At 39.5% G+C, this 27888-nt stretch overlaps 2 protein-coding genes across 4 annotated transcripts in view; both read right to left on the bottom strand.

Moving 5' to 3' along the window:
* Positions 1 to 96, bottom strand: part of hps1 (HPS1 biogenesis of lysosomal organelles complex 3 subunit 1) — a 9724-nt gene extending 9628 nt beyond the window's left edge. The window contains exon 1 of one of the 3 annotated variants that reach the window (XM_086180914.1): positions 1 to 96. This exon is cut by the window's left edge and continues 193 nt beyond it. The gene's annotated coding sequence lies outside the window, so the exon portion shown is untranslated. The other 2 variants (XM_086180913.1, XM_086180912.1) reach the window with 2 other exon arrangements.
* Positions 97 to 4023: 3927 nt separating this feature from the next.
* hpse2 (heparanase 2) overlaps positions 4024 to 27888 on the bottom strand; it is a 70327-nt gene continuing 46462 nt past the window's right edge. Inside the window, exons 6-12 of the mRNA XM_086180204.1 lie at positions 26661 to 26708; positions 16668 to 16761; positions 15520 to 15626; positions 15312 to 15426; positions 10580 to 10725; positions 8357 to 8503; positions 4024 to 5981 (exon numbers count right to left, since the gene is read on the bottom strand). Coding sequence (XP_086036330.1) covers positions 5819 to 5981; positions 8357 to 8503; positions 10580 to 10725; positions 15312 to 15426; positions 15520 to 15626; positions 16668 to 16761; positions 26661 to 26708 — 820 coding nt within the window. The 3' untranslated portion in view covers positions 4024 to 5818. The remainder of the gene's footprint in view (positions 5982 to 8356; positions 8504 to 10579; positions 10726 to 15311; positions 15427 to 15519; positions 15627 to 16667; positions 16762 to 26660; positions 26709 to 27888) is intronic.

The raw sequence follows: 27888 nt of genomic DNA, 5'->3' as shown, positions 1-27888 counted from the left end.
GTCTGCAGCTGACTGAGTCTCCCCCCCCCTATGAGGAGCTCCACGATCGGCCAGGGAGCTGCAGTCATGTGCTGCAGCCTGCAGTGGAGCACATGATTCGGTCTGGACAATAGCTTGGTATCTGTGGAATGAAGTTTGAGACGGATTAGACGAGTTAATGCGCTTTATTTCTTCGGTTTGTGTTCCAAGTCTGCAAGAAATAGGTCAAATTAAACTGAACATGGAAATACTTTATTCATCCAATAAAAATGCTCACATAAAGATAATTCACATTCAACTGAGCATAATATAAATTCATTTCTGCAGCCATTTTTTAAATTTCAAATTGTGAATATATACCTAGAAGACTCATTTGTCCTATGTGTTACAAGATCTTTCTCTCAAACTTTGTCCACAAATATACATTAATTTATATTTACTGTATATCACAGATGTGGAATATCTAGATGGTGATTAAAGCCATGATCAACTCACAGGTGTTCCTGATGAAAGGGTCAAAGAAGGGCCCCCCCCCCCCCCCCCTCCGATTTGACAGGTCACAATGTTGCTGATGTCACAAGTCAATTCAATCAAGAGGGAGAGGACGAGTAGTGTGACTTAAACAGTAAAGCAGCAGTTTGGCGTGAATTGACTGCATACCAGAAGTGTCATAACACCTGTTCAGCATCAGAACCTTCAACTGCTGCATCTGCGTGACATCTAAAATCAACTTTGAACAACCTTTGAATCTTGGTGAACCCACTTTGACCTGAATTCTGTCTGGCAGGAACACACTTCAGTGGGCTCATGTTCGATGGACTTAAACACATTGGAGAGTCTTCACTGATGAATCACCTCTATCAAGGTAGTGTGTGAAGTCGGACCTGGGGAAATTCTGGTCTGGGTCACACATCATGGTCATCAGACGCAGCTGCAGATTATCGAAGGAACAGGAATGCAACGTGACACCAGGTTAAAGTTCTTTGTCTTTGTCTTTCAACGTTTGGCCTTGTGTTGCTAAATTTTTAACAAATTTCTGGAAAACATCCCCGCTCCCCAGTGGCTCCCTGTCCACCCTACTAAGCATCTGTGGAACGTTCTGGTCCATCGGGTACCTCAGCCGGTTTCCTGTCTCTGGGAATATTCATGAAGCTCTGAGCAGCATTCCACAAACCTCTGTGTGTGAGATAAATCATCTCATTTACACGCAGAACACATGGTGGTATGTTTTATATTTTCAGTCCTGTATATTTCATTTTATGTTTCACTTATTCCTTTTATCACTCATCTCTTCTCCTAATTGTAACTTTGAGCTGACACTGCAACGTGTGAATTGTTCCCTTTTCTCTCATATGTTTCCTCTGACTCTTGCTGGTAGTAGAGGTCACCACAAACAAAACATCTCCTATTTGTTCCTATGGAAACGTTACTGGGAGTTTACATCAGTGGAGCGTGTTCTAAAGACACATGCCACACACACACATACACAAATAACAAGCTGTTCTCAGTCAATGTTTTGATGGTTATAATAAAAAAAAAAAGTCTGTGTTATATCAAATCTATTCAGCACAGATTGTATGCTTGGCTTTAGAGCAAAGACCCCCATAGTAAGATAAATATTTACATTTCATTAACCTTGCTTAGGTCAAAGTGGGCCAGAATGCCAAAGGTTCCAAGTTTGGGCCAAAAGTCTAATCTGGTCCATCAGTTTTCTGGGAATCTGACATTAAGGGAAATCTTATTTAAGCTGACTCCTGTATATACAGAGTAAACATCATGAAATCATCAGTGTTTGCTAACAGGGCGAGGGGCCTTTGCATGTCTCAGAATGAATCAGTGAGTATAAACAGTGTTGGGCCGGTTGAGGGAAGCGTTACCTCCACCGTGCAGAGGCTGTCACGTAGATGCGGCCTGACACGGCGCAGTTCTCCTGGATGGCTGGATGCAGGATTTAGTTGGGAGGAAGTGGTTGTTATCCTGAGGAACCAGTTTATATGAGAACCCGCACTGAACCTTGATAAGATCCTGGTGAATGAGTGAGGTCACTGATGTCAGATGTTGTTATAGTAAGTGCTTACTTACAGGTCACAGCTTCTCTCTTTACTCAACAAACAACCGTAATTGAGATGACGTTGCATCACTGTCTTGCGTACGTATAGAATATATAACAGCCAAAAGATTCAATTCGCTCTGACACACAATTTCAAGTAATTTTCCTGAGAAAGTGCAGCTCAGTTCAGGTGACACACGTCTGTTCACTCTCAACGTCTCTTTTCTCAGGTCAGACCGCTTTTCAAAGGTTTGCCAAGGTCATGGGAAACCTGGAAAAGTCACTGAATTCAAAATAGTAATTTTAAACCAGGGAAAGTTTGAGAAAAATAATGAAAATTTTCTTCATACCTTAAGTATTTTGATGCTCACTTAAGATCAACTGAGTAAAAACCTCTTTAAATTAAATAAAAAAATCTTTGTTTGCACTTGCAAATAATGTTTGTTGTTTGTTAAACATTCTAAATGAATTCATATTCAGAGAATTGTCAGCAGCAGCTTTGACTAGAAAAAAATTTCCGTCCAAAGGGCCGATTCGTGATGATGTGATTATTTCTCTCTGAAACTCATCCAGCATCACAGAAAAAGAACACAACCAGGGTAGAAAACTCAAACTGGAAACACAAATTAATGACATCACTCATCTTGTGAACCTCAATCCAGAAAAGTCCGCTGTTGCATGACAAATTTCCCCCAAAAAGAAAAAAAGGTGGAAACATTTCTTGATTAATACAGATTTTCTGTTGGATTGAACCAGGAAGGTTGTCATTCATTTTAGTAAACATCCACTGGGACTCAAAGACGATCTGAAAAGACTTTGATGGTCAAAGGTCAAATTAAAAGGTCACCGGCACCTTAAATGCACGTCTATCCTAGTTTTCTGAACGTGATAACTCAAAAACACCATGAGGTTACATCTCCAAATCCGGCACAAATGTGCTGTGGGACTCAAAGATGGCTTGAAAAATGTCGGTGGTCAGAGTTTATTCATACGTAAACAGATGTGTATGAGAATGTATGGATTTTCTTTACAAGTATGAAATGTACAAAAATCTGTGTGAACCGTAGTGATAATATAACTGTATTATGTAATATAGCCCTAATAACGATGTTTCTCTCTAAATGGACCAAATGTTAACAATTGTGATTTAGTCCACACGGTAACCGGCATTCCTGCTACTTACATAAAAAGGTTTGCAAATCTACATATGGAACTTGAATCAGAACTATATTTGGATGATCTTATTAAAAAGTACATGTTGTGCATTTCTACTTCAGTACACTGTGGTTTTTTCTCTTGACTTCTATAATGGAGGGAAAGTGCCCCCCCGCAGCACCTTAAGGAGCAGTTGTGGTCAGACTCCGGGTCCAGTGTCCAGGCTTGGCGGAGCTGAGCTTTGGGCTTCATGCTTCTCATCAGCAGCTGATTCCTGTAAAGACAGGACAGCACCCTCCCCACTACAAAGACCGGCTCCAGCTGCTCTCACATCTGGTTCGTACAGATTGTAACAGTTTGAATGTAAGAGTGCATGAGTGATTGAGTGTATACGCACACTGACAACGATACCTTGAATCTTCCACAACTTTTGGTTTAAAAGATGTTGCTCAAATTGGACAGTTGTTATTTATGGTTTCTATTTTTCCCACTGTATTTCTGCCTTCTTTGTGCTCCTGCGCAGGAATAAACCATCTCGTCTCTTTCTTCTCCTCACCACATGCCTCTGCAGGAACTGCCGGGGAGTCGGGTTGCATTGATTCACATGATGGAACTTTCCTGTTTATAACTTCCAAGCAGCATATTTACAGATGAATGCACTTGGCGCTGCTAAAATCAGAGAAGCTTTAGCAAGGAATTTACATTTTGAAGAGCCGGTGAAGGACAAACAAAGCCAACTGTATTTCATATGTTTATTATTAATGTAAACTTTTAAAATTTCTTTTTAAAAAAAAATATTTATTTATTTTTTTTACAAAAAAATAATATCAGTATCACACTTCACATCATAAAATAATGCTTTCCAAAAGAAATATGAACATCTCTACATTACACATTCAGAGTAGAAATATTTAACATTCATTCACTGCTCATTAGTTAATAACTAAATATGAGTTTAGCATCGTTGTCTTTAGTTGGGATGATTCATCGCTGGTAATATGCAAGAATATCTTCAGGTTGTGTTTTGTAGTGTGTAGTTTGGATTTCAGGCTTGTAAGAATAAAGCCATTAGAAGACAAATTCCGATTTAAGAGGTACTGCAAACGTCCACGGTGCTTGGTAGCTTTTGGTGGCTCTTGCTAATTTCCTGTGGTGTGGATTTGATTCGTATTTTAGTCAAATGTTCACCAAGATAAGGCACTTGGTTGGGCTTCGTGCGCAGCGTTTCACAGGAAGTAAAACTGCGGTTTCACTTCCTGGCAGCCGTACCAGGATTATTGTAAATACAGTACGTTTCACAGAGTATTTTTGCCCCTGTTACCTGCGAGAATTTCCCTCTTCTTGCCAACTCCACAAGAGCATTTCATGAATGAGAGTTGTTGTCTTTCATAAGAGAAAGTCATGACACTTTTTAATAATATAAATTAAATGTAGTAATGTAAGTAAACATATTTAGCTTGCATCACATATTTTCTTCACTTCCTTTATGTACATAACATGATCCATTAATGTATGACAGTAAATCTGTACAAAATAAGTCAAATATATAATGTACAGTATATATACTTTAAAAAAACTAGCAGCATAAGATTATAAAATGTGTATTGAATATATAGTTAGATATCTTAAAATACACCTGCACTTTTTAATTTTAGTATCTGAAGCAAAAATCAAATTTTGTATGGATGCAGGCTGTATGAGGGCATACGATGGGTTCACATTGTTCCTCAGCGATGCATTGCTGCAACCACAACGTGAACCTGAACCACCAGTGAGCTGCTTTTTCTATTCAACCTGCAGCAAAAGAGCAATGAGAACATAAAAGAAAAACACACATTTTCCCTTAAAGCCATATGGTAGGAGAGGAAGGGTTTCCTGTTAGTGGCACGTTAAACAGGCTGGACAAACACATCAGTAGCTTCATCAGTAACACACTCACACACACACACACACACACACACACACACACACACACACACACACACACACACACACACACACAAACAGAGTACAATCTCCAAGTTATTTTCTCTCTGCAGAAAGTTGAGCAACGACGCTGCCTGGTCTGAATTTTCTCTCATTCGTTTTTGGTCTGTCGGTCAGTCAAAAATTAGGAAAAAAAGATTTTAAAAAAAAGGAAAGAAAAGAATCCTCTTGGCAGAAACAAACTTTGGTTTGGTTATTCCAGAGAAAAAAAATATAGCTTAATCAAGTCAAAGAATGTGGACTGTCATGATATTGCATTTCTGTAACACAAATTTCACAAAAGAATATTACTGTCTGTGCAAGTCTCAGAGCATGCTGGGAAAAAATGGAAAAGAGTTCAGTGCACCCCTCATTATGTGTTCAGGGCAAATTAGTCTGGAAAAAAAGTGGAAAAGCCACGCTTGTCTGTAATTGGCTGGAAGAACAGGCATTTGAACCTCTATGGTTTGAATAGTTCCATTAAAATCCAGAAAGTAGCTAAAATGGTTTCTGAGAAGTTCCCTTGAGTAAGACACAACACCTCGACTGGAACGGTACCAAGAACCTCCCTCTGTTTTGCAGAAAAGGTGAAAGAAATATGGCACACAGGTTTGATGGAGGGGAAAACTCTCATCAAAGATGGGCGGATGATTAAGTAGAAGGTCAGTGTTATCTTCGGCAGGCATAGGCGTGGATGTTTTTGACGACATAAAAACCTATGGTCATGGGGGGCATGGCTATTGTCCGTCCTGCCCTCAACGTCTTAGGCTTAAACTCTGGAAAAGTCTCATTATCGACCATGACCAGCTTCTCCCCGTTCAGCTGGACGTGTCTGCAAACAGAAGAAGAAGACATGAAATGTGCGTGGATGAACTGAGCTGACTGGGTGTTTTCCTAAAATATCTGTGTCTCCATTGACATATATTATTTTTAATATGTACATTCTGGTTCTGAGAAAGACCTTTAGCACAGGCTCTAAATCTTCCCTCTGAATGGAAGCAGATTCCAACTAAAAACATTGTTTTAGTTATTTTCTAGATTTAAGGTTTATTGCCAGTTGTACACTTGGGGGTGCTACTGCTGCAAAATTGAAATTCACAAATTGAATGGAGGCAAGAACTTGACTCTTTGATTGTAATTTGCATCAAGGCTTACGCTACCTAAATAAATAAAAAAGCATGTGCATTAAGACTCAAAGTTATGACAACACAGCTTTAAATATATTACTAATAATGATATAACTGAAGTTTCATGATTGCTTTATAAATAGTTTCAGCATTGACTTGGTCTTTCCATGTTTTCTTCTGTTTGTCTGTTTTTTCTTCTGTTAATTACTTTAATGGAATCAGTTTTTGTGTGTGCATACTTAGATTACAGATTATTGGAATGATTTCCTGACCAAGAACCCCCCAAACAAAATGCAGCAGAAGCCAGACTAACGCAAGATATCAATTATACAATAACTGACTACTTGTCATTTCTCCAAGGGTTAGAACACAATAACACAGTATATCACATGACCTCATAGTACTGAATATATGTGGTAATGTTAACTGTACCCAAACTGTATCATAGAGATTAAGACCATCTGGCAAAATATTTTAAATTAAAACTCAAATTTGATGAAGTATCAAATAAAACTGTCGAATAAAAAAAAAGTTATGAATCAAACAAGCTGTGTTATAACGCATATGAGGCTAAATATGAGAGCTCTGTTAAAAAGTCCCACTCCTCAGATGCATTTATAGACATCTGGTGTTGCTAAATTCTTCATAAAAGTCTCCCTGCGTTGCCTGTGGTAAAGGAAAGCACTTAAGGCCTGAGAAGGGCTCGTCGTTAGCTCGCTCTGCTATTTATTGCCTTGCAATCCTGTTCTAACACCTAAAACATCCTCCGTCATTACACTGTTATTTAAGGATCATGCCTGCACCTCTATTAAGATCTCATGTAGGTATCACGTAACACAGACACACACACACACACACACGCAGACTCACACACACAGTCCCGAGTCATTAGGCTGTTATTACAGGATTTGAGGGTTGAGTCTGAGTCAGAAAAACAGGCTGGGAGCTTAAAGCAGGGAGGGAGAGACTAAACGCATAAGCCCCTTTATTCTAAGGGGACGTTTAAGACAATAACAATAATATTACTGTGTTATACATCATATTTAGTAGAAAATTCTGAACAGTGCTGAGAAAGAATCTAAAAATAAACATATGAAACATGTGCTGTAGAGCAGACAATCTAAAGGAGACTGCCGTCCAATTTAAAATCTGAAACTTTACTGCAGCTCATCCAAACCCTTAAATCACGACTCGGATCAAACGCCCTCCGTATATATTTCTTATTTCATAAACAGAACCATTCTTTGTGGCGAGACAGCGAGAAATAATAATCCAATCATATATAAAATGCATTTAAAATCTGAGGAGTGTGTTTTTATAGTTACAAGATTCCCTGAAAGCAGCTAATGTTAGCACGGCTTCAGCTAACAGCAAAGACTTCAAACCCTCAAAAGGGGATGAGGCATTGACATCCTCAGGTAACATGTGAGCTAGCTGGATACTTAGTTGCACATAATTGGGTTTATTTTTCAATGTTGTGGTTAGCTTAGCATTTTAGTACCAACGGTTTTGTACTTGTATCCAACAGTTCTAAATTTTCAGTTAGCTATAATGGTTTTACACAAAACAAAATTACCTTGACGATGCAAATTTTAAAAAATGACTTGAAGAGTTGGAATAAGTAGTGTATTTTTTGTCTGTTTCATTGTGTGAATATACAGTATCTGGGATGTATATCTAGACAGGGAGAAGTTCTTGCCAGTCATTTAATGTGCGTGTTTAGTGGTGTGTAAATACCAAGATGCCAAGTCTATAAAAACTATACAGCTCAAGTCCATCGCCTACTCTCCTTATGAAATTTAGCCAAACCATCCTACATACAATTATTTCCGGCCAATAAAGTTGTTTGTGCAACTGCTCTTGAAGCCTTTAAAACTATTTATTGTTTGTTCCCATTATTATAAGTACTCATATTAAAACCCTTTTTAGCCAGTTACAATCAACCTCAAAGAAGTTTTTTTCGGTTTTATATAAGCAATGATAGGCCTGGAAGACTTCCTGGCTACCTGGCTCTGCCGGTGTGTGTGTGTGTGTGTGTGTGTGTGTGTGTGTGTGTGTGTGTGTGTGTGTGTTTACTAACTTTGCTTTAAGTCCATCAGTCCCGTAGGGCTGCAGCAGGTACTGATGGACGGTCTTGTTCCGTAAGGTCCCTGCCAACTTAATTTTCTTTCTCGATCGATGCAGGTTGATGATATAGATGGTTATGGAGCCTCTCACATAGTTATGACTAGTACAGAAGGAAAATGATATCAAGTTAATTTCTCAGTACAAATGAGTACAAAGGAGCAAAGGATTGTGGTGCTTTTAAATAACAATGTGCATGTAAATATTCTGTCACTTGTTGGTTAAAATGCAGTTTGATACATCAGGAGTACCGCTGCGCTCAATGAATGCAGAGACAAAGCACGCTAACTAACGCCACATATTTGCCATTGTGGGAAAAAGAAGCAAACATCCTTCCAAAATATTTGCTCCACAGAATTTTTCAACAAAGCAGTCAACCAATGCCCTTTTTTTCTCCAATCCAATTGTGTGATTTGTGACTCTTTGCTAAGTTTACTGGTGCAACCTTCTGAAAAAATGTTGCACAACCTAAATAAACTGTATACAACAGTAAATGAACACACTATTCTCTACAGAATTCTCTATAATAAGAGCAAATAGAAGTGAAACTTAAATATTCCTTCACATTCCTCAAAAGTAGCAGAAAGCCAAACACCTACAGTTTCATCTACGCTATCTTCTTGTGCAAGACTGAGTTGGTCCCCTTCTACAGCATCTAATATTAAAACATGTCACTTACAGTCAAGGGTCAAACCAAGGGTGTGAACGTGGGGGTGGGGGGGGGGGGGGGCAGGCTCTTGAATTACGCAGACAACAATGTTTGAGTCTCTCTCCTGAGAGCAAAGCACTAGGGACACAACTTGATATGGCCGAAGATAAATAACTCAGCAAGACAGATAAGACAAACATGATAAAATCTAATAAGGGCCCAAATACAAGAACAAAGACAACACAACGCTAGTGAATACCACATGTCGGCCCTGGTGCTAAGGGTCAGGATTGGGCTTTAGCTAAATGGTCTGATAGACCTCTCTCCCAGTCAGTCACCTCCTCCAAAAAATCATATCTACAAAATCGTTTTGATGTTTATCTTCATTCGTTTGGTTATAACTAATATTCAATACATTAACCAAGAGAAATAATGTAGTGTATTGTTGGTAAGGTCGGCTGGGAGTCTTGTTTCTGAGGAACTTGGATCTCAGTGATAAATCTAATGGTTTGAGGGAAAGAGAGATAATGACCTCTCAGAGATCCTAACCAGGAATGTGCTTATATTGTTTGATGTCGCTGCAGGGATGGATGGTGAGAAAACATGTTAACCACTGAGGAGGACAGTGGAAAGTGAAAGTCACTCTGCAAAGACCGACTCAACTGCTGATGCCTGAGAACGTTTATCTTCAGCACAGTCAAACCAGCGAGACTACAATGGTTCGCCATTTGTGTAAAATCACAAAGTGGCAGAAATAATTGGATCCAAGAGGGACTGGTTTAGTACTGTGCTGTCTGATCATACAGTAGAAGGTCAATTAGAGTGTTGAGAGAAGCTGAGTGGCATGACATGGCCATCGCTGCACTCCCACCTGGCAAACAACTATTTCAAATATCCATTGTGCAGCTCCTGCCTCACTACCGCCTGTCTACTTGTGTCGTGCTTGAACATTTTTCAGCCTGTAAGTGAGCCCTATCTAGAGTAAGGCCGTAAGTCTAGCCTGGCGCTGACAGCCCCCAGCCTGGGTTAAATGATAACCTTGAACAGGCCATGGTGGCACTCTTTATCTGCTCTCTGCACAGACTACCGTATTGTCCCTCCCCTCCAAACAGCCCCCTCCAGCCAATCCGAGATGGGATAAAGGCTTAGCACACATTTCAGCAGCTCTTTGACAGTGGGGAGACAGAACCCACACACCTGATAAGTGATACCCATTAAGTTTTATAGGCTCTGAGCTGTGAATGCACAGGTGTCTGAGGTCAGCTTATTTATGGGAAGCTGAATTCACTGGCTGGGGGTTTTGTTCTTCTCCACCAGACACCCAGCCTCAGGTGTTGGAGCAAAGAAATCTGCTGCTGCTTTCAATCCACACCTTCAAGGACATTCCCAACATATTGATACACATCCCTGAGAGGCTAAGTAACTGTGTGTTTTGTCATCGGCCTGCCTCAAGTACCAAATCATAGTATATAATGTAACTCATTGCTATGTTTACAATAATAAAGAATCATAATAGGCTGCAGCATGTACTTGGAGTAGCTGGTACAATGGGCGTAGATGCGCAGCTTGTCTCGAATGACCCGTCCAGGTTGAGGCTTCCTCTGTAGTCCAGCAACCCGCACAGCTAGTACCCTTGGACCCACCAGATGCTTAAAGACCAGAGAGAACCAGTATTCCTGCACAAAGCACACAGACAGACAAATACAGGTTTATATGTCTCATTGGTATCCTGAAGGCAGCAGTACAGCACTTTTTATTAAGTGAATTCTAGAACAGAAAGTGCTGCAAGATAAAGATCAATGAACTGGTTTTACTGCTCTGTGGTTGTTAACAACAGGAGTCAAGCTAATGTGAAGATTTTTATGTTAGAGACAACTTAGAGCTGGGTAATAACTCCACTGGAAGGCAATATTGCAAAAATCTCAGTTTTACTAAGTCAGCCATGAAATGAGCTGCTGAATGAATAAACAGATTAAATATCTCAAACTGTTGGACATTAGGAATGTGTCTACAGAGCAAGAATTATCTGACAAGAGGTTCCTCAAACATGCCAAGTCCAAATGTGTTTGACGCTAGGGGTCGACCGATTATTGACCTGGCCAAATATAAAATCTGATATTCCTAATCTTGTACAGTCATCAGACTTGGTATTTTGGTTATATCTGATTGATGACAAAGTAAATACACTGAAAAATATGTTAGTTTTACTCTGATGAAGCTACCTCTCTCTAGTTTCCATTCACATGTCAAGTAAAATTTAAGCTAACTGTGAAAATGTCACGAAGAGGAAATGTATATTAGGTTATTTTTCCATCAACTGGCAGTAAGGAATAAAATAGTCTGTAATGCTGCCAGAAAACAACAATATAAGCAAGGTTATGCATGGCTATAGAGAAGAAGCCGTATATCAGTGAAAAATAAAGGAGTTCTTGAGGAATTGCCTTCACTAATTGTTGTTATGTACCAGCTAGTATTGGACATACTGCTGTTGTCCAGAGAGAAAGACTAAGATAAGTAATATCCAGGAAAGAGAAAGGTGGTGGAAACAGCAGATCAATCACATGAGTTAACAATTCATTAGTCAGAGTTTCCAAAAAAGACATAAACCAATTTAAGCGAGCACAAAATCCATCCATCCATCGTCTTCCGCTTATTCCTATTGAGGGTCGCGGGAGGGCTGGAGCCTATCCCAGCGGCTACCTGCGAGAGGCAGGGTTCATCCTGGACAGGTCACCAGTCCATCGCAGGGCCAACATACAAAGACAAACAACCATTCACACTCACATTCACACCTACAATCAATTTAGAGTATCAATCAGCCTCGTCCCCTCTTGATGTCTTTGGACTGTGGGAGGAAGCTGGAGTACCAGAGAGAACCCACACAGGAACAGGGAGAACATGGAGACTCCACACAGAAAGATCCTGTGCTGGAGCCAGGACTCAAACCCGGAACCTTCTTGCTATGAGGCCACAGTGCTGACCACTGCACCACCGTGCAGCCGAGCACAAAATCACTTCTTTTAAAATTGACTTCATAAAATTTTACTGAGCTTTTTTTATTTTGAACTTTTGTTTTCAGATTGTGTTGAAAAGAAACATTATAACTAAACATGTGCTTAACAGCATTACAATAAAGTTTTGTTTTATTTTCTTGTTTGTTATATTCTGAATTTTTATGCGATTTTAACTTTTACGACAAATGTATATCAGACACTGATATGTATTTGACACTTGATATTTTTTTGCAGAGTAACATGCCGCATTGCATCTAAAAACTCCTGACAACTTAGGAATTGAAAAAAAAAGTTCAAAATCTTCCTTTTAAAATGTTTTACTAAATATTATGCTTCACCAAGAAATGCCGCTGTAAATTGCTGAATGGTCCACCAAACTGTGTCTCACTCGGTAGACACACAGACTCAACACCTCTGCAAGAGACCCTGAACAACATGTGTTCCTCAGGAAGTTCCCATGCAATCCTGCATATGGCAACATTTAGGGGCTTCTTTTTTCCATGCAGGCTTTAACTTAATTTGCTGCCAAGGCATCGAAGAAGAAGAAGAAGAAGAAGAAGAGAGAAGAAGAAGTAGAAGAAGAGCACAGAATGGAAATGGATCATGTTGGCCAAAGGCAGAGGGATGGGTGCATGAACAGCCAGAATTATGCTCTTTGATTATTATATAGTGCATAAAAGAGTTCTGAGTCACATTTTCCACCTTACGCAATATACGTGTGCTTTTGCTTCATATGTAAATAACCATAGTAAAAGTGGTAAAAAGGACATAAAGATATCTAAACTTGTTAAGCAAAGCAAAACAAACACCAGGGAGCAATCAAACCTCAGCTTTGTGGTAAAGCGGAAGATTACACCAAGTAGAGAAACAATTAACTTTAGTTTTCAGCTAAATTGGGAACGTGAGTCAGGATGGCTGATTAGTACTCTGCTAATACCTTCAAAACCCAACATCAAAGTACCAGATTACAGTATTTGACTGAAAATTAGTGTCTGTGTTTTTACTTCAATTAGACAATCATGCTGTGACTGAATCACTTAATAGCCATTATGAATGAAGACAGACCAGAATAGGTAAAAATATGTACATATGTATCCACAATATGTCAGCAATTATGAGGTCTGGAGGCCTCAAGCTAGAAGTCAGAGTGATGTGTCCGGGAAAAGGTGCGTAGGTATCGGAGAGGTATCATGTCATCCCAACTTTGTGTCAAGGTAATCAATCATTTAACAGACTATGAGCAAAGTAAGAGGGACAATATACTTTCACTGCTGCCAGACATTAAATACTGACTTTTTTGAACATCAAATCTCAGCATAACACTTGGATTTCACAACCCGCCTGTGGACGAAGACAGGTGTGGACTGTAAAGAAAGAAAATGAGTAGATGATTGTGAAGGAACACAAAAGGGGCTAAGAGCGGAAACCAGTGAAGTGGTTGAGTCATTCAGAGTGCTTGGGCCTGGATATGGCCTGTACCAATGGGGAGTCTATCTATAGGGGAAGGGGTCAGGTCATAAATTTCTAAAGCAGAGGACAGGTTCACCCTGCAGTGAATTCTCTCAGCAGGTAGGCTGGTGCGGTGCTCAGACACCCAGCCAGGTTAAAAGCATTGTGATCCTAGCGGGATACCGCCAGTCCAAGAAAAATAATGGAGACGAAAAAGGGAAGAAAAATGAAGCCATCTTGATCGTTGAGAATCTTACGGTTGAAGTGAGTCTCAAAAAGGCATGTCAGCGCTGCAGAGCACTAACAAGAGAGTTTAATGAAAACATAACATCGTGCTTTACCGAAGTTACTGAGCCTGATAACATTAGTTATTTAAATCTGCTTTGATGAAGCTTGTTTTTGCCATTTCTGTCTTTCCTCTTTTGAACCGTGATTTATCGCCCTGTCTGTTAAGTCAACCGTGAACCTGTTCTCCCCTGCTGCTTAGTATAAATCTTCAAAAACTTGGCTCATTCTAGCATTTTATCTCCTCAATACCCCCTCCCCCCAAAAAATACTTCACCATTTTTCACCTTTTGACATTGAAACAAAAAAAAAAGTCTTATTCCCGCAGAAGGGTTTTCATATTAAACCCGGAAAATAAATGTCAGGTTTTTAATATAGTAGTGTGAACAAAACTTGTTGTCTCTCTACCAGCCTGATTCTGATCCAGCAGCTCTATGGCCGTTCCATTTCACACAGTGTTGCAGGGTATTTTACGAACATGCTTGTGTATCAGCATCTCAGGTTGCATATCTCTCAGCAGCCGCCTGTGCTGCACAGAGAAGCACACAGTTGTAATGGAGGTCGAGGGGAGCAGTGACGGTGTCCTGAGCAACTGACAAAGGGCTAAGATTACATGGGATTTTGCCCCCGCGTCTAAGCACTCATCACCACTAAACAGCTTTCATCTCAGCTAATAGCTCCCACGGGAAAGAGCAAGAGGTGCCATCCAGGAAAGGCAGGCTGGACCAGGTTGGACTACCAGAGAAGGTCCAGAGACTTTCAGGGTTGCTCAACTGACCCAAATCAGATCTCTCTGACCATGCTTTGGGGATTGACAGTACAGATCTCATGGGGCAAGTAAAACACTATGTTGGGCTAGTAAATATAGCATATATAGCAACTCACAAAACCAATAATGCAAGTGGTGAAAAAGAAATAAAGGCCTGGTAAAGCCTAACTCAGTGCAATCCCCCCCCCCCCAAATATTTATGTATTTCTAGTAGAAACATGAAGTGAGGGATGAACTTGTTTCTGAATGCGCAAACCCCTGTACATGCGCTACTTCTCGTAAACTCTCTGTTAACAAGTGTAGGTGAATGATTTAATCCAACACCCCTTCACTTTTAAATGTTATCAGACCAAACTGATCTTATTTTGACAATAATCATTTTGCAGGGGTTGTGAGATGATCAAAACAATGTATTCATCATTTTACAGCTGCCGCTTTCACAATGAAAGTCTTATGGGGTCACAGTATGACAGATGAGGGAAAGTAATAAAAATAATTTTAAAAAAGGATGTGCAATTAATACACACCCATGGAGGAGGAGTTATCAAGCATTTTAATCATTTTTACTGGAAGAGAAAAGACGGGTTTTGGTGTAAAAATATTCTGATATGGATTTTTGATCAATATATCAAGAGAAACAACAAGAAATGGGCTAGTCACAACAGGACACAGGGATAAAACTGCAGCACTGGCCCCTTGGTTTAATTCCTTTGTTAAAATACAACTGAGAATCACCAACACTTACAGGTAAAGGGTTAAAATGCTGGTCCACAAGATGCGTGTATCCGTAGTCAAAGAATGAGTGACGTAAGACAACATCAATTCCTTGAACAGCAGACATTCCCAAAGTGTTAGCCCACCTGGAGTATAGAACAAAGCAAATGTGCATAAAAAGCATCTATCCAGCCAAGGTTTTGTCATCCTGAATTTTCTGTGTGATTACTAGTACTTACAGAAAAACAGCAGCGTATGTGTCAGATAGATTGCTGATGCCTCCTGCCCAAGATGGGCCCAGTCCACCTAGCCACACTTTCTTACCAGGACTATGCGTGTGCACGACCTGACATCAGAAACACAATTACGCATTAAAAAAACAAAAACAAACTGAAATCGACACACTTTCCAGGTATGGTTCATTAACAAACTGATGATACTTATTTGAGGATAGTTTATTTTTAGGAGCAGAAAATGAGCAGATCCTGACTGACTCTAAATGATTCTACAACCTGATTGACAGCCATTACAGCTGCAGTAGCTGCACAAAGACACACAGTAATACACACAGCTGCAAAACCACTGTCATGTTAAGTACACAATCACACAAAACCTGCTCTCATTGACTTGGCTTTAGCAGTGATGCAGAGAAGAATCCTACTGCTGTTATTTATTTCAGATTTTGTTGTTTGGAATGTTTCTTTTCACCTCAGGAACTTTGGCACTGCACTTCTCTAGTAACTCAGCAAATATGCCACAAAAAAGATTGTCAATAATATTCCAAATCATGGACATAACTCTTTCATGCTGAAGGCTTTCTCTCGTGGCTCGCGCATGAGGCTGTGTCATCACAAACCAAACAGAGGGCTACACATATCCACAACTTGGGAAAGTCAAAAGAAATCCCAAATATCTTCAGATAAATATCAATCTTTCCTTGATATTGTGCCTGGAGTTCAACTGCGTCACTAACACACAATATCAATTTACAGAAATGGTAAAGAGAAACATGTGACCTCTGAAATATACAGCAAATATCAGTCTAAATGTGCAATTAGACACTAAAAATGTCTTAGGGCAAATCCAAAATCATAAATAGTAGTAGAACAGCAGATATTTTATTCACTATGAAGAGTAATGTGAATTAATATAAAAGCGAAATTTTTTATAGTAGAAATCGACTTTTCTTTTGACAGAGGTGTTCTAACACTCGCCAACCTCTAACATTCAATGTGCTAAGCTAACAAGTAGTCAGCTGTGGTTCCAAGCTCCCAATGAAGCACAGAGAAGAGAAGAGTATCTATCTTCTTGTTTGGCTTTGGAGAGGACGGATAAATAAGCACACTTCCCTAAAAATTTGACGTGTCCTTAGAGGATCTATGAGCACCTTGTTGACTTTGGTGACCTGTTCTGTTAGCGTATCCAACAGTCGAGTTTTTAGGAAATCCTCCACCTTCTTCACTCTGCCATCCATGAAATAACTGTAAAGGAACAGAAAAGGAATTACTGTGAATGGATTGCACTCCATATAATGCAAGTGACAGACATAAAAGCTTAATAATACACTCATATTTACAAGCTTCTTTTCTTTATCCATTTATTCATTGCATGCAAGATATCTTTTTTTTCTGTTAAATATTCAAATTTCTTTGAGATTAGTTTACTAATTGGTCAGACCAACATCACCCCCCCAAAAAATATATATACATATATTTTTTTCAGGACATCAGAATGTGTGAAACCCTGTGATTTTATTACAATGACACAAAAATCTTGTGTTTACAACATAAGTGACATCTTTTGCATGTTACAAAATGAAGAAAACAACACTTCACACCACAATATATGTCCTCCCACTGAAGAAAACAATCAATATATATATGAATTTTTTTCAGGCCAAAGTTTTAAAAAGTAGAGAAAAAGAGAGAGGAAGTTGAACACCTTCTTGCATTTTGTATCTGATGCCACCACCTCCAAACTCTATGGACATTCCAACAAAAATTCTCCAATCTTGCAATGTTAATGAAATGGGGAAATATTAAGGATATCCTCCGTATCAGACATCTTCGCCCTCATGCTCCACCCTTTCACCAAGTCTTTTTTTAAATTCAACGTGGTGGTTTGATGGACAAAAAGCACACTAGCTTGTAAACTTTACTGTAGTTACATAATGAGGCTCATTATTAGATGCACATTTTTAAAGCCAAAACAATCAAGACTCATTTCAATCGGTTCAACAAATTACACTGTATATTATTCTACAACAACTTTGATAAACGGGAACTGACAGACTCTATAATTATAAACTGGCAAAACAAATCTGTGCCAAAATGTGGGATTGGATGAGAAACGAATTGGATGTGGGGAGGTTTCAGATTCAGCCTGAAGTATGCAGACATCCATCTGTGGTTATTCTGTGTTTTTGTGTGTGTGATAAAGCGGCCAAGAGAGATGATAATTAGAGGTGATGTTAGGAGAGCATGATGAGAGAGGAATTTATTGGTATCATTTATTTATTAGTGCTTGACTACACTGCATCACCCCGTGTGCAGACTGAAAGCCTCTTCAAGTCATTTAGCTTGAGTCCAAGAGAGAAAAATGAGCGAGCAACACAAACCTGCCCTTGAACAAACACTTTGACTCAGCTGATGACTTGGCTGTTTTCAATGTGTCTTGATCTAGGCAGCCTTGCACAGTTCAGTCTGAACATCTTGAAACAAATGAAGTCAATTAAGGACTCACTTCGGTATGCAGATGACTCCAACCTCAGATTATTTATGACGAGAGGAACATTCTAGCATAACATGACAGATAATACCGAATGGTTAAAGGATAGAATCATATTGTTGATTATGGCAAGTAGTGACTCATATCATTGCTGAATTTCACCACTGCTGTTATGCACAACGGAATTTGAGAATTTGATTGTTATAATCACACTTTGTTCCAACATGTCCAACTTTTTTGGGTTCAATCCTTTTCATTTCCAGATATAAATTCTTAAATCTAACCAATAACAAGTGAATTTGAAACTGAGGAAAGTGTTTTGTTGGTGTTGGTGGTTCCACCATTTTGACAAGACAAATGTGTAGTTGTAGAGCACTGCAATGTGCAGTAGTAAATGTTCAAATGTGTAGTTGTAGTGCTGACACTACATCTACAATACTGAACATTTAAAATTAACTTGAGACATGCTATGTAAGAATGCTTTTTTAATAGAAGGTATTAATACTAGGGCTGCACGGTGGTGCAGTGGTTAGCACTGTGGCCTCACAGCAAGAAGGTTCCGGGTTCAAGTCCTGGCTCGGGCGTGGGATCTTTCGGTGTGGAGTTTGCATGTTCTTCCCGTGCTTGCGTGGGTTCTCTCCGGGTACTCCGGTTTCCTCCCACCGTCCAAAGAGGACTAGGCTGATTGGATTCTCTAAATTGACTGTAGGTGTGAATGGTTGTTTGTCTCTGTATGTTGGCTCTGCGATGGACTGGCGACCTGTCAAGGGTGAACCCCGCCTCTCGCCTGTAGATGCTGGGATAGGCTCCAGCCCCCCCCCCCCCCCCGCGACCCTTACTAGTAAGGAATAAGCGGAAGATGATGATGGATGATGGATGCATGGTATTAATACTAAAGAGTTGCTAATATATAAGATACTAACAAATGCTAAAAACTACACATGTGAATACCTCACATTAACTAAGTTGCAAGAATGATCACCATTATAATTATATAAAATTCCCATCCATTGTCTTCCGCTTATTCCTATTAAGGGTCGTGGGGGGGCTGGAGCCTATCCCAGCGGCTATGGGCGAGAGGTGGGGTTCATCCTGGACAGGTCACCAGTCCATTGCAGGGCCAACACATAGAGACAGACAACCATTCACACTCACAGTCACACCTACAGTCAATTTAGAGTATCAATCAGCCTCGTCCTCTCTTGATGTCTTTGGACGGTGGGAGGAAGCTGGAGAACCAGAGAGAACCCACACAGGTACAGGGAGAACATGCAGACTCCACACAGAAAGATCCCGTGCCCGAGCCGGGACTCGAACCTGGAAACTTCTTGCTGTGAGGCCACAGTGCTGACCACTGCACCACCGTGCAGCCTTATATAAAATTATGTTGGAAAATTGAATAAGCAAATGATGTCATACGGGGGCAAAAACATCCACCTTGAGTAGATAAATAGACAGATGACAGGCCCTATATGAAAAAACAAAACAAAAAAAAGATCGAAAACGTCAAAATTTGGCTGAAAAAAATAAATAAAGTGCCTGTCTTTTAATCATGATTAACAGAGTCATGAAAAAGTAATGGAATTTGAAAACAGTAACTTCCACACCTGGAAAAGTTTGTTGAAAAATACTTAACCCCAGAAATTTAGGGGAAACATTTTCAAAAATGTGTAAATACCTGCATGTTACAGTACAGGTGGTTCAGTTAAGATCAACTGTGAATTGTCAGTTTTAGTTTACATCGATTGACTTGTTTATTGTCCCAAAGCTTGTAGCTTCTCATGAATTTAAATCGAATGTACAGTGATGAATTTTGAAATGGATTTCTCCACTTATTTTCCGTGTGCATACAGCTGTTTCAGAGAATGCACGATCATGATAACTGTCTTGGAAATCTATTGTTAAAAATGTATAAGAACCCTGCTTAACCCATGTACATTCCTCTGCAATATTTAATAATATCGTGAGATGAAGAGATAGCTCAAATTCAAATTTTATGCCCCAGGAAAGTTATGTTCAGTTCAGTTTCAACACAACAAATGGACTATACTCAATCCATGTTGTGAAAAAGGACACCAGTACAACATAACAAATGAGGCATCAAAAAATACCAAAACGTAAAACATATGACAGAGGTTAATAAAGCCCAGTTATGTTCATGTGGGCTGAAGCAGCGTTGCATCTGCATCTTAATGTCAGTGGAGTTTTTATGACAATGTTGGAGTGTCTCGAGCTCTGGACCTCAAAGGACAATACACAGATTAGGAACATAGAATCATAGCTTTACTCAAATAACCAGTTTATCCTGTCATCTTTACAGAGAGCTCACAATAATTCTTCAGGACAAATCAAAGGAACAGAAATTCCATCTCATTTAAGGAAAGACTAAAACACACAAGTTATATCTATATCTTACAACAGTGTATTAGGGCTGTTGTGGGGGGGGAAAAAGAAGACAGGCTGGAGGTTGGGGTGGGGTGGCTGGGGGATGGGGGTTTCAAGTTCTAAACTCACAAATTAACTTAAATACACCAGTTAGAAACCAACAAATCTTACACGTTTTTTTAATGTAGGAAATGCATCATGTTCAGTTTGCCAGGTTGAAAGAACTCAGCCATCCCCAGAGAATGCAATGGATAAGTTGGCCCTCATTTATGGTGTACAATCATTCCCACGCACATCTCTGCATTTATCAATCTGGACGTGAGCAGAGGCAAATCTCACGGCAGCTCTGAGATCCTGTATGCACATTTTCAACTCAGCTTGACCTGACAGTAGTGCAGCACATGTGATGGAGTCTTAAGATTGTTGTCAGACTACTCTGATGGGCACTTAAGAACACAGCAACATACTAATTCAAATACTCACACAAGTTATATGCAAAATACATAGTTTTATATATATATAGTTTGTAGTTTCCAGCGATTGGGAGTAATCTCCTCGCTGAGTAACTACACGGCTTTAGATTTATATGATAAATATAATACAGAGCAAGAATCCAGGTCCATCAGCATGCTGATATGCATGCAGGTGATGGTGTCAGGCTGCAGGACAGACAGCTATTTGGATCAGCTGTGGGTTGACAGTTTTTGACATGTCTGTGAGGTTCTGCATAATATTGCACTGATTAGGCATCAGCAATCTATCTGGTAATTTCAATCTAAACTGCATGCTCTGACTTCCCTTTATTTGACTTTGCAATCTTTCACATAAAACTTTTTCGTACGATCAGGTGACGGGAAGGTTTCAGTCTCCAGGTCGGAGAAGTTCCTCTTCTCAGCCAGTTTATGTTTCTCCATACTGTAAAATCAAGGGGGGAAGCTTCTAAAACCAGAATAAACTGGGGCTTGACATTTTGTTTTCAGCTGCTGCTTTTATCAATAATGGATCATTCATACGCTGACATAGGTGAGGTACGATGGGTTAAATAAATCAAATGTGAGTCCAGTTTTGGGCCAATTCCTCCACGAGATAAAAACAAGCAAATTTAAGAGATGAAAAAAATGTGAATTTCTTAAGCTTGTCTTTTTTTTCTACAATGCTGTAATATGCCGACATAATGTCTTGCTTTACGTATCAGCCTATAAACACATCAGGAAATAAAAGACCACACTGACTTTCTTGACAAAACTTTCCAGTTTGTGATTCATTACAGTGGAGATCCCATGAAGATGTTAATGTTTAGCAATTGTTCTCAGACAATGTAGGGATCATAGCTTCCTCCTATCTAAGCTCCTAAAACAAATCCAACAATTTCTCCTTAGTGCAACCACACGCCGTCAAGAAACCTCAGTTGACTGTGGTTCAATAAAATGCCAAACAGAGCAACAATGTTTACTGACAAGACCCACTTGGTGATCTTGTTTTACACAGTTCTCAGTGAATGCACCACATAAAAGTCAGCTCTTTCCCAAAAAAATAAAAAAGGATCTAGCAGTCTATTAGCAGAGAATTATGAAGCAGACATAGATGTTAATAAACCTGACAGGGAGTAGAACTGGAAAGTATGAATTGTTGAATAGAAAATACTCAACTGAGACTACATGTTCAGTTTAGTTCAGTTCCTTCTCCAAAACTAGAATCAAGTGTTGGACATGGTTGATGTTTGACTGCTCCTCTGCATTTTAACAGTCCACACTTATCCTGGGAATGATGGATTTGTTGGAATCTCACATTCATCTGATCTGCACTGCAGGAGAGAAAAAAATAACTAGAGCTCAAGTTGTGAGTAAACATATCTAATCTAATAAAAAGGAAATAAAATGTGTCACTGAGAGGTAAAATGAGAACAATCCCACGAACATACCCGTGTAGAGTGTTGCAGTGCATTAGTTTTGATGCTCCCATGTAAAATAAATCATTAAAAAAATCAATTTTCATAAAAACACATCGTCCTGAACCATAACTTAAGCATTCTGTCTTGACAGCTGTGCAAACACAAACATCGTATTGCGGTCAAATACTAAACATTCATAATCAATTTGAGTAAAAAAAACTTAATCGGCATGTAATTCACAAATCGAAGTTCAAGTAAAACACAAATACTCATTCTCAATGTGACTCCATGAATAAAATTAACATGATGCAAGAGTCTTACCATGATGAGAATTTGAAGGGACATAACATAACAAACCCTAATTATTACTCTCTAACTTTCTTAAACTGTAACTGGTACACCAAGCATGCTTTGTTGTCACTAGGACAATAAAGAGTAAAATGGGTGTTTTTGTGTCAATGGTGTATTTACAATATGAATACACCAAAACCCTGCAATAAGCATAATTCTGAACAAATCCTTGTCTTTGTCTGGCCATCATGCCAATGAATGATTCTCATGAACAATGTCCATAATATGCAGGGTTTTATCACTACATGTCTAAAAAACAAAATCAAGAATGTGGTTCTTGGCGCATATATTCTCCAGCATCACTCTCCTTTACACACATTTTCACACCACTAATACTGCACTGCTAACAATTAGGGGCATCGAAGAAGCAAAAAGGGTGAACATTTGTCTCATATTTTCACAGGAAGAACTGGCAGCCGCCTGGTCTCACACTTGATGGGCGTAATTCTCCCACCATTAAGCAGCTCCCTGTTAGGTAGGGCAGAACATGTTCACAAGGCTGGTGGATGTGATTGGTAAGGTTAAGTCTGGGTTAGTTCACGCAACATACATTTTCACACCTTTCTCTGGTGACAGTCAATCGAAGAAAATTTCCTTTATTTATGTATGGTTGTAATGGCTACTCGTTACAATAAAGCATCAAATGGTAGTGTGATGTCCAAGATTTCCCTCTGTGATGAAGCTAGAGAGAATTATTAGCCAACCCCTCAACATTACGCATATATCATTATTCAGCTGCCATTTGCCTTTTATGTTTCATAATAATCAGGTGGAAAAACTAGGGTTGTCATTTTAATTTTAAGTCCAAATACTTTTTCAGATGTGAAGTGAAAATTTTGCCTCTGAAATACAATAACCTGTTCAAAGTGCTTTCTTGTATAGTGAAGAGTGTATAGAGAGCAGAGTTGCTCTGACTGGAAAATCATGGCACCAAAAAAATCTGAAAGGCAGCATGTAGAAGTATTTCAGGTTCTATACCGCATGTTCTTCAACTTTGTTAAAAGAAGCAGTTTTAAAACTTCAAAAGCAACAACCTGCTAACATTAACTTCATGCTGCACGGCGGTGGCAGGGGCTCCACAGGGGTCAACCTGGGGTTAACCCTCATTCATTTTTCAGGTTCGACAAACTGGGTAAATAATTTTTGTATCTTACATATATTGGCCAAATATTTTGTAAACTGAACGACTGATTGGTAAATGCCTCAAATATGTCGACTAGCAAAAACCTGCATTGTCTACACCAACATCTAGCAGCTGAAGAACCAGATGTTTGTTTGAGGAGTTGATAGATTGCAAAAACTGAGCTAAAATAGAGTCAACAACAAAAAATTTGGACCCCTAAATGCTGCATGTGTAAGGAAGTAGCTGCTTTCTACCAAGTTAAACATGCCAACTCAAAAGTAATGGTATCTTATTACATCCAGCTCTTCTCAAAACAGACTGGTTAACATGGTTGAACCTGGATTCAAAAATGATTGTGTAGGGTTTAGGGGTACCTGGAGGTGATGCTGCACATTGCAGCCCCTCACCTCACCTCTCTCTTTCCAACCAGAACCTCCAGTGGCAGGCTAACTCCCATATGATCCTATGTTTGTCCACATTTGGTAACATCTCACAATATAAAATAGCCAGCAGAAGCAACTATTCATTCACAATCAGAGCCAGTACAAAAGAATGCTTCATAGTTCCCAGCAGGGAAATCAGTTTGTTAGCCCACAATTGCTGAATCACACACAAGAGCAGACCAGTCTTAAATGACTGAGGTCCTCAGAGAACATGGAGAAAGTGAAGGCATGCAAATTCTGAATTCTTGGACTAGCATCATGTCATGGGGAATGTAGAGAATGACAACAACTTAGCGGGCAGGTACTGTAGTATGGACATAATGTTAGCCCCATGGCTAAATGGTTTGATGTCTGTGCTGCAGAAATGCAGGCCTGAGGAGGAGAAGCTGCTCCCCTTGTGGATATAAAGAACTCATTCTAAGCTACCAAAACATGATTTTGTAATGTCTGAAAATATATTTAAAATTAAACCGAGAGTCAGCAGCATTAATAAAAGCGTTTGTTCAGAGGAGATTTAACTGATAGCGCAAATATTAGATACTAAAATAACAAAAACCATAAAAGCTCGCCCACTTTCATTCTTGAGCTGGGATTTGTCAGTATTAAAATTGTTCCTGCTGCTCACAGGTAGGAATTCTAAGAACAAAGTAAGTAAGTAAAGAAAACATGACTTTGGCAAAACCCCAGGGTTACCATCCTTTAAAAATAGGCCTTTTAACTCTCTGTCGACATCAGACCATCTGACTCTTACGAGGCCTTTAAATCCAAAGTGAAAACTTGTCTGTTCATCTTTGATTTGTGTTGTTCTCACATCAGCTCAGGCCTTGAACTGGTACCATTATCCTTTTGATGGGTTAGTGTTAATCTCTATATATCTCTCAACCTCAGGAATAAGTCTACTTCATGTCCTCATTAATCCAAAACATTGATGGTTTACATGCTATAATACTTTCCATGTTGTTATCAAAAACTCCTCCTGGTCAACATACCCTTCTGGGTTGGGACTCTCCCTTGGGGTGGCAGCACCTGTTGGCTGCAGCCTGCCCCACCCAGGCTTGGTGGCGCGGCCCCCGCTGCGACGCCTCACTCTCGCTTGCCTCACTCTCGCTTGCCTCCATTGTCAACGGATTGCTCAAGTTTAGCGTACATACACAACAAATGTATATGTGCATTGTTTAAATTATGTACCATTATTACTTTAAATCTGTAATAATTGTGACCGATTGTGATAGTTGCATCAGGCTTTGAGTTGTGTAATGGCATTTCGCCCTGGGCTTGATCCCTTGGTGACAATAAAGACGACTTATACTTATACCCACCAGTACTCATCAATGCCTTCAGTCGTTCTGTCTCAACGCCTCTGGAATTCTCTGTTCTTTGATTATACAATTTTAGCCCTCTGTTTTATAAACTGACCTTGAGTGCTTTGAAAAGTGCCCTGAAATAAAATTACTATTTGTATTTTTTTCCCTTTTCTATTCAGTGCCCATGAAATCGTTTAAACCTTCTATTGTGTGTATTTGGTGGTTTGGAGCCCATTCAGCAACATCAGACATTGCTCAATGTCAAGATACATCACATACATTTTCCATCTATTTCATGTCTGGAATCCCCCCCCCCCCCCCGTGACCTGCTACACACATATTTCAAGACATAACCATCATGTTTCATCACCACACACTCCAACACAGCACCTCTGACCACAAACCAAGGGCTGAGAGATTTACAGATTACAAAGGCATACAGTAATTCGCAAACTTAATTTATAACTCCGATTCAAAACAAGTCAAGTCAGCTGCAGTTGGGTGAAAACCGTGTCGTAGACATGTTAATGAGTGGTCTTCATATTTATTAGCTTGGCTTCTTTTGTAGAGGTCAGAGTTGCTGTCATACAAGCTGGTAAGACTGGAATCTAGACATACAGTGTAAAACAGGCTAACTGACACAGATAATGAGACAGAGCATATGGTTTGATTTTAACATTGTGGGTGGGGTTTTTTGTGAGCCTTACTGACAGACTGTCCCTCGTCTGTTTCTTCTAATTAGACCTGACCTTCACATTAATGACCACTCACTCACATAGGCTTTGTGTACGCTGGGTGTGGGAACATACAGAGACAAAAAGAATCGATAAGTTTGTCTGCATTCCTACACTACAGGCAATAGACAAACGGCAGGTGTTACTAATTTAACACACTCACTCTCTCAGGCTCTTTTTCCTGTTGTTCCATTTGAAGAATGGAGTTCAGCCTCTCTCACTAACCGTGTTAATCGTGGTTATTATTGGCAACTACCAAAGGCATGTGCACAATGTGGTAAAATCAACAAACATGGCCTATACTGTTGGTTTTATGGTTACTTAAGTGAGTAGTCAGCTGTTTTCAGAAGACTGCTAGTTCACTCTGGCTATTTCTGCAGTTAAAATAATGAAATAGGGGAAAAAAAGGGTAAAATACCTACTGTTGCCACGTAACTGCATCTACAGCTGTGCTGCCATTCTTCATGAACCTGAAAATAAGAGAAACAGACTGAACTTAACCAGAGTGCCATATTTTCATTAAAAACATACTGGAAAAGTCTTTTTTTTTTCCAAACGTGTCTCTGTTAAGGAAGTTAAAGGTCACTCATGTTTGTTAAAGCTGTCTTAAATTAACAGGCCCCAGTGTGCACATCAAATGCTTTTGCTTGCTGTAATCATTTCCTCTATTCACAATATTCATTAGCTGATACTTTCCAAATACGCTTCCAATAAAATATATCGCTGTCATTGTTTTAATTCTGATCAAAAGCGTATTCCAGAGTCAAGAAGAAATTAATATTAAGCAACAGCTGCCTCAGTCTTTCAAATTCAGTGGCTAATTTGCAAAGGTACAGTCATCCTTTGTGTTTTCCAGGACAGTTTTTCCATGCTGAGATGTGGGGGAGGGATAGTAACACAAAGAGGGACTTTTGGATAAAACAATAAAGACGTTGTTTATTACAGATTTGAAAAAAATGGTATAATACTATTAGTAATTCTGATTTTTACCCGAACAGCAATGATTTATGGGGCTTTCAGACAGGACGCGGTGTGCAGTGCCCTTCATTGTCTATGTATTCCACGCCGTTTGAGTGCTGTGACGAGCTGAGTGGAGTGCACCCATTTTTAGCTTGAAGTTAATGAAAACTGACTGCTTACAGCAGCAGAAGTGTCCAAAACATCTGTTCACAAACACACAGCTACTGGAAAATGCATTAGAGAATTTGTACACAGGCATTTTGAATGCTTTTGCTGTTGTCCCCATTAGCTTTAAGGTAAAATATATGGATAATATTTCTGCATTCTGAAGTCAAAAAGAAGTCATGCAGGGAAAAATGTTTTTGTGAGATCAAGACATCAAACACGAAATACTTGAGGGGCAAAATTCACTTTTTGGTGTATCAGTTTAAGGACACACACAAAAATGTTGAAAATCGAATCTACCTTTATATTACTTATCCTGTACACAAATAGAAACAAACCCATACAGAGTCCCTTCTCCTTGCCTCCTCATGAGCTTTTGCATCTGTGTGTGTGTGTGTGTGTGCGTATGCAACTGCCTAATACATAACCCAAAGCACTCCATATTTGGTGGTAACAGCTTGTCAGACATACTCAAATGTGTGTCTCTAAACATCATGTCCTAGAAACACAACTTTCACTGCGCCA

Source organism: Aulostomus chinensis, chromosome 16, assembly GCF_037954235.1.
Source record: "Aulostomus chinensis isolate RoL2024-O1b breed Wild chromosome 16, RoL_Achi_v1.0, whole genome shotgun sequence".
Lineage (NCBI taxonomy): Eukaryota > Metazoa > Chordata > Actinopteri > Syngnathiformes > Aulostomidae > Aulostomus > Aulostomus chinensis.
The sequence above is the reverse complement of the archived record's forward strand: the minus strand, read 5'-3'. Positions and strand labels throughout refer to the sequence as shown.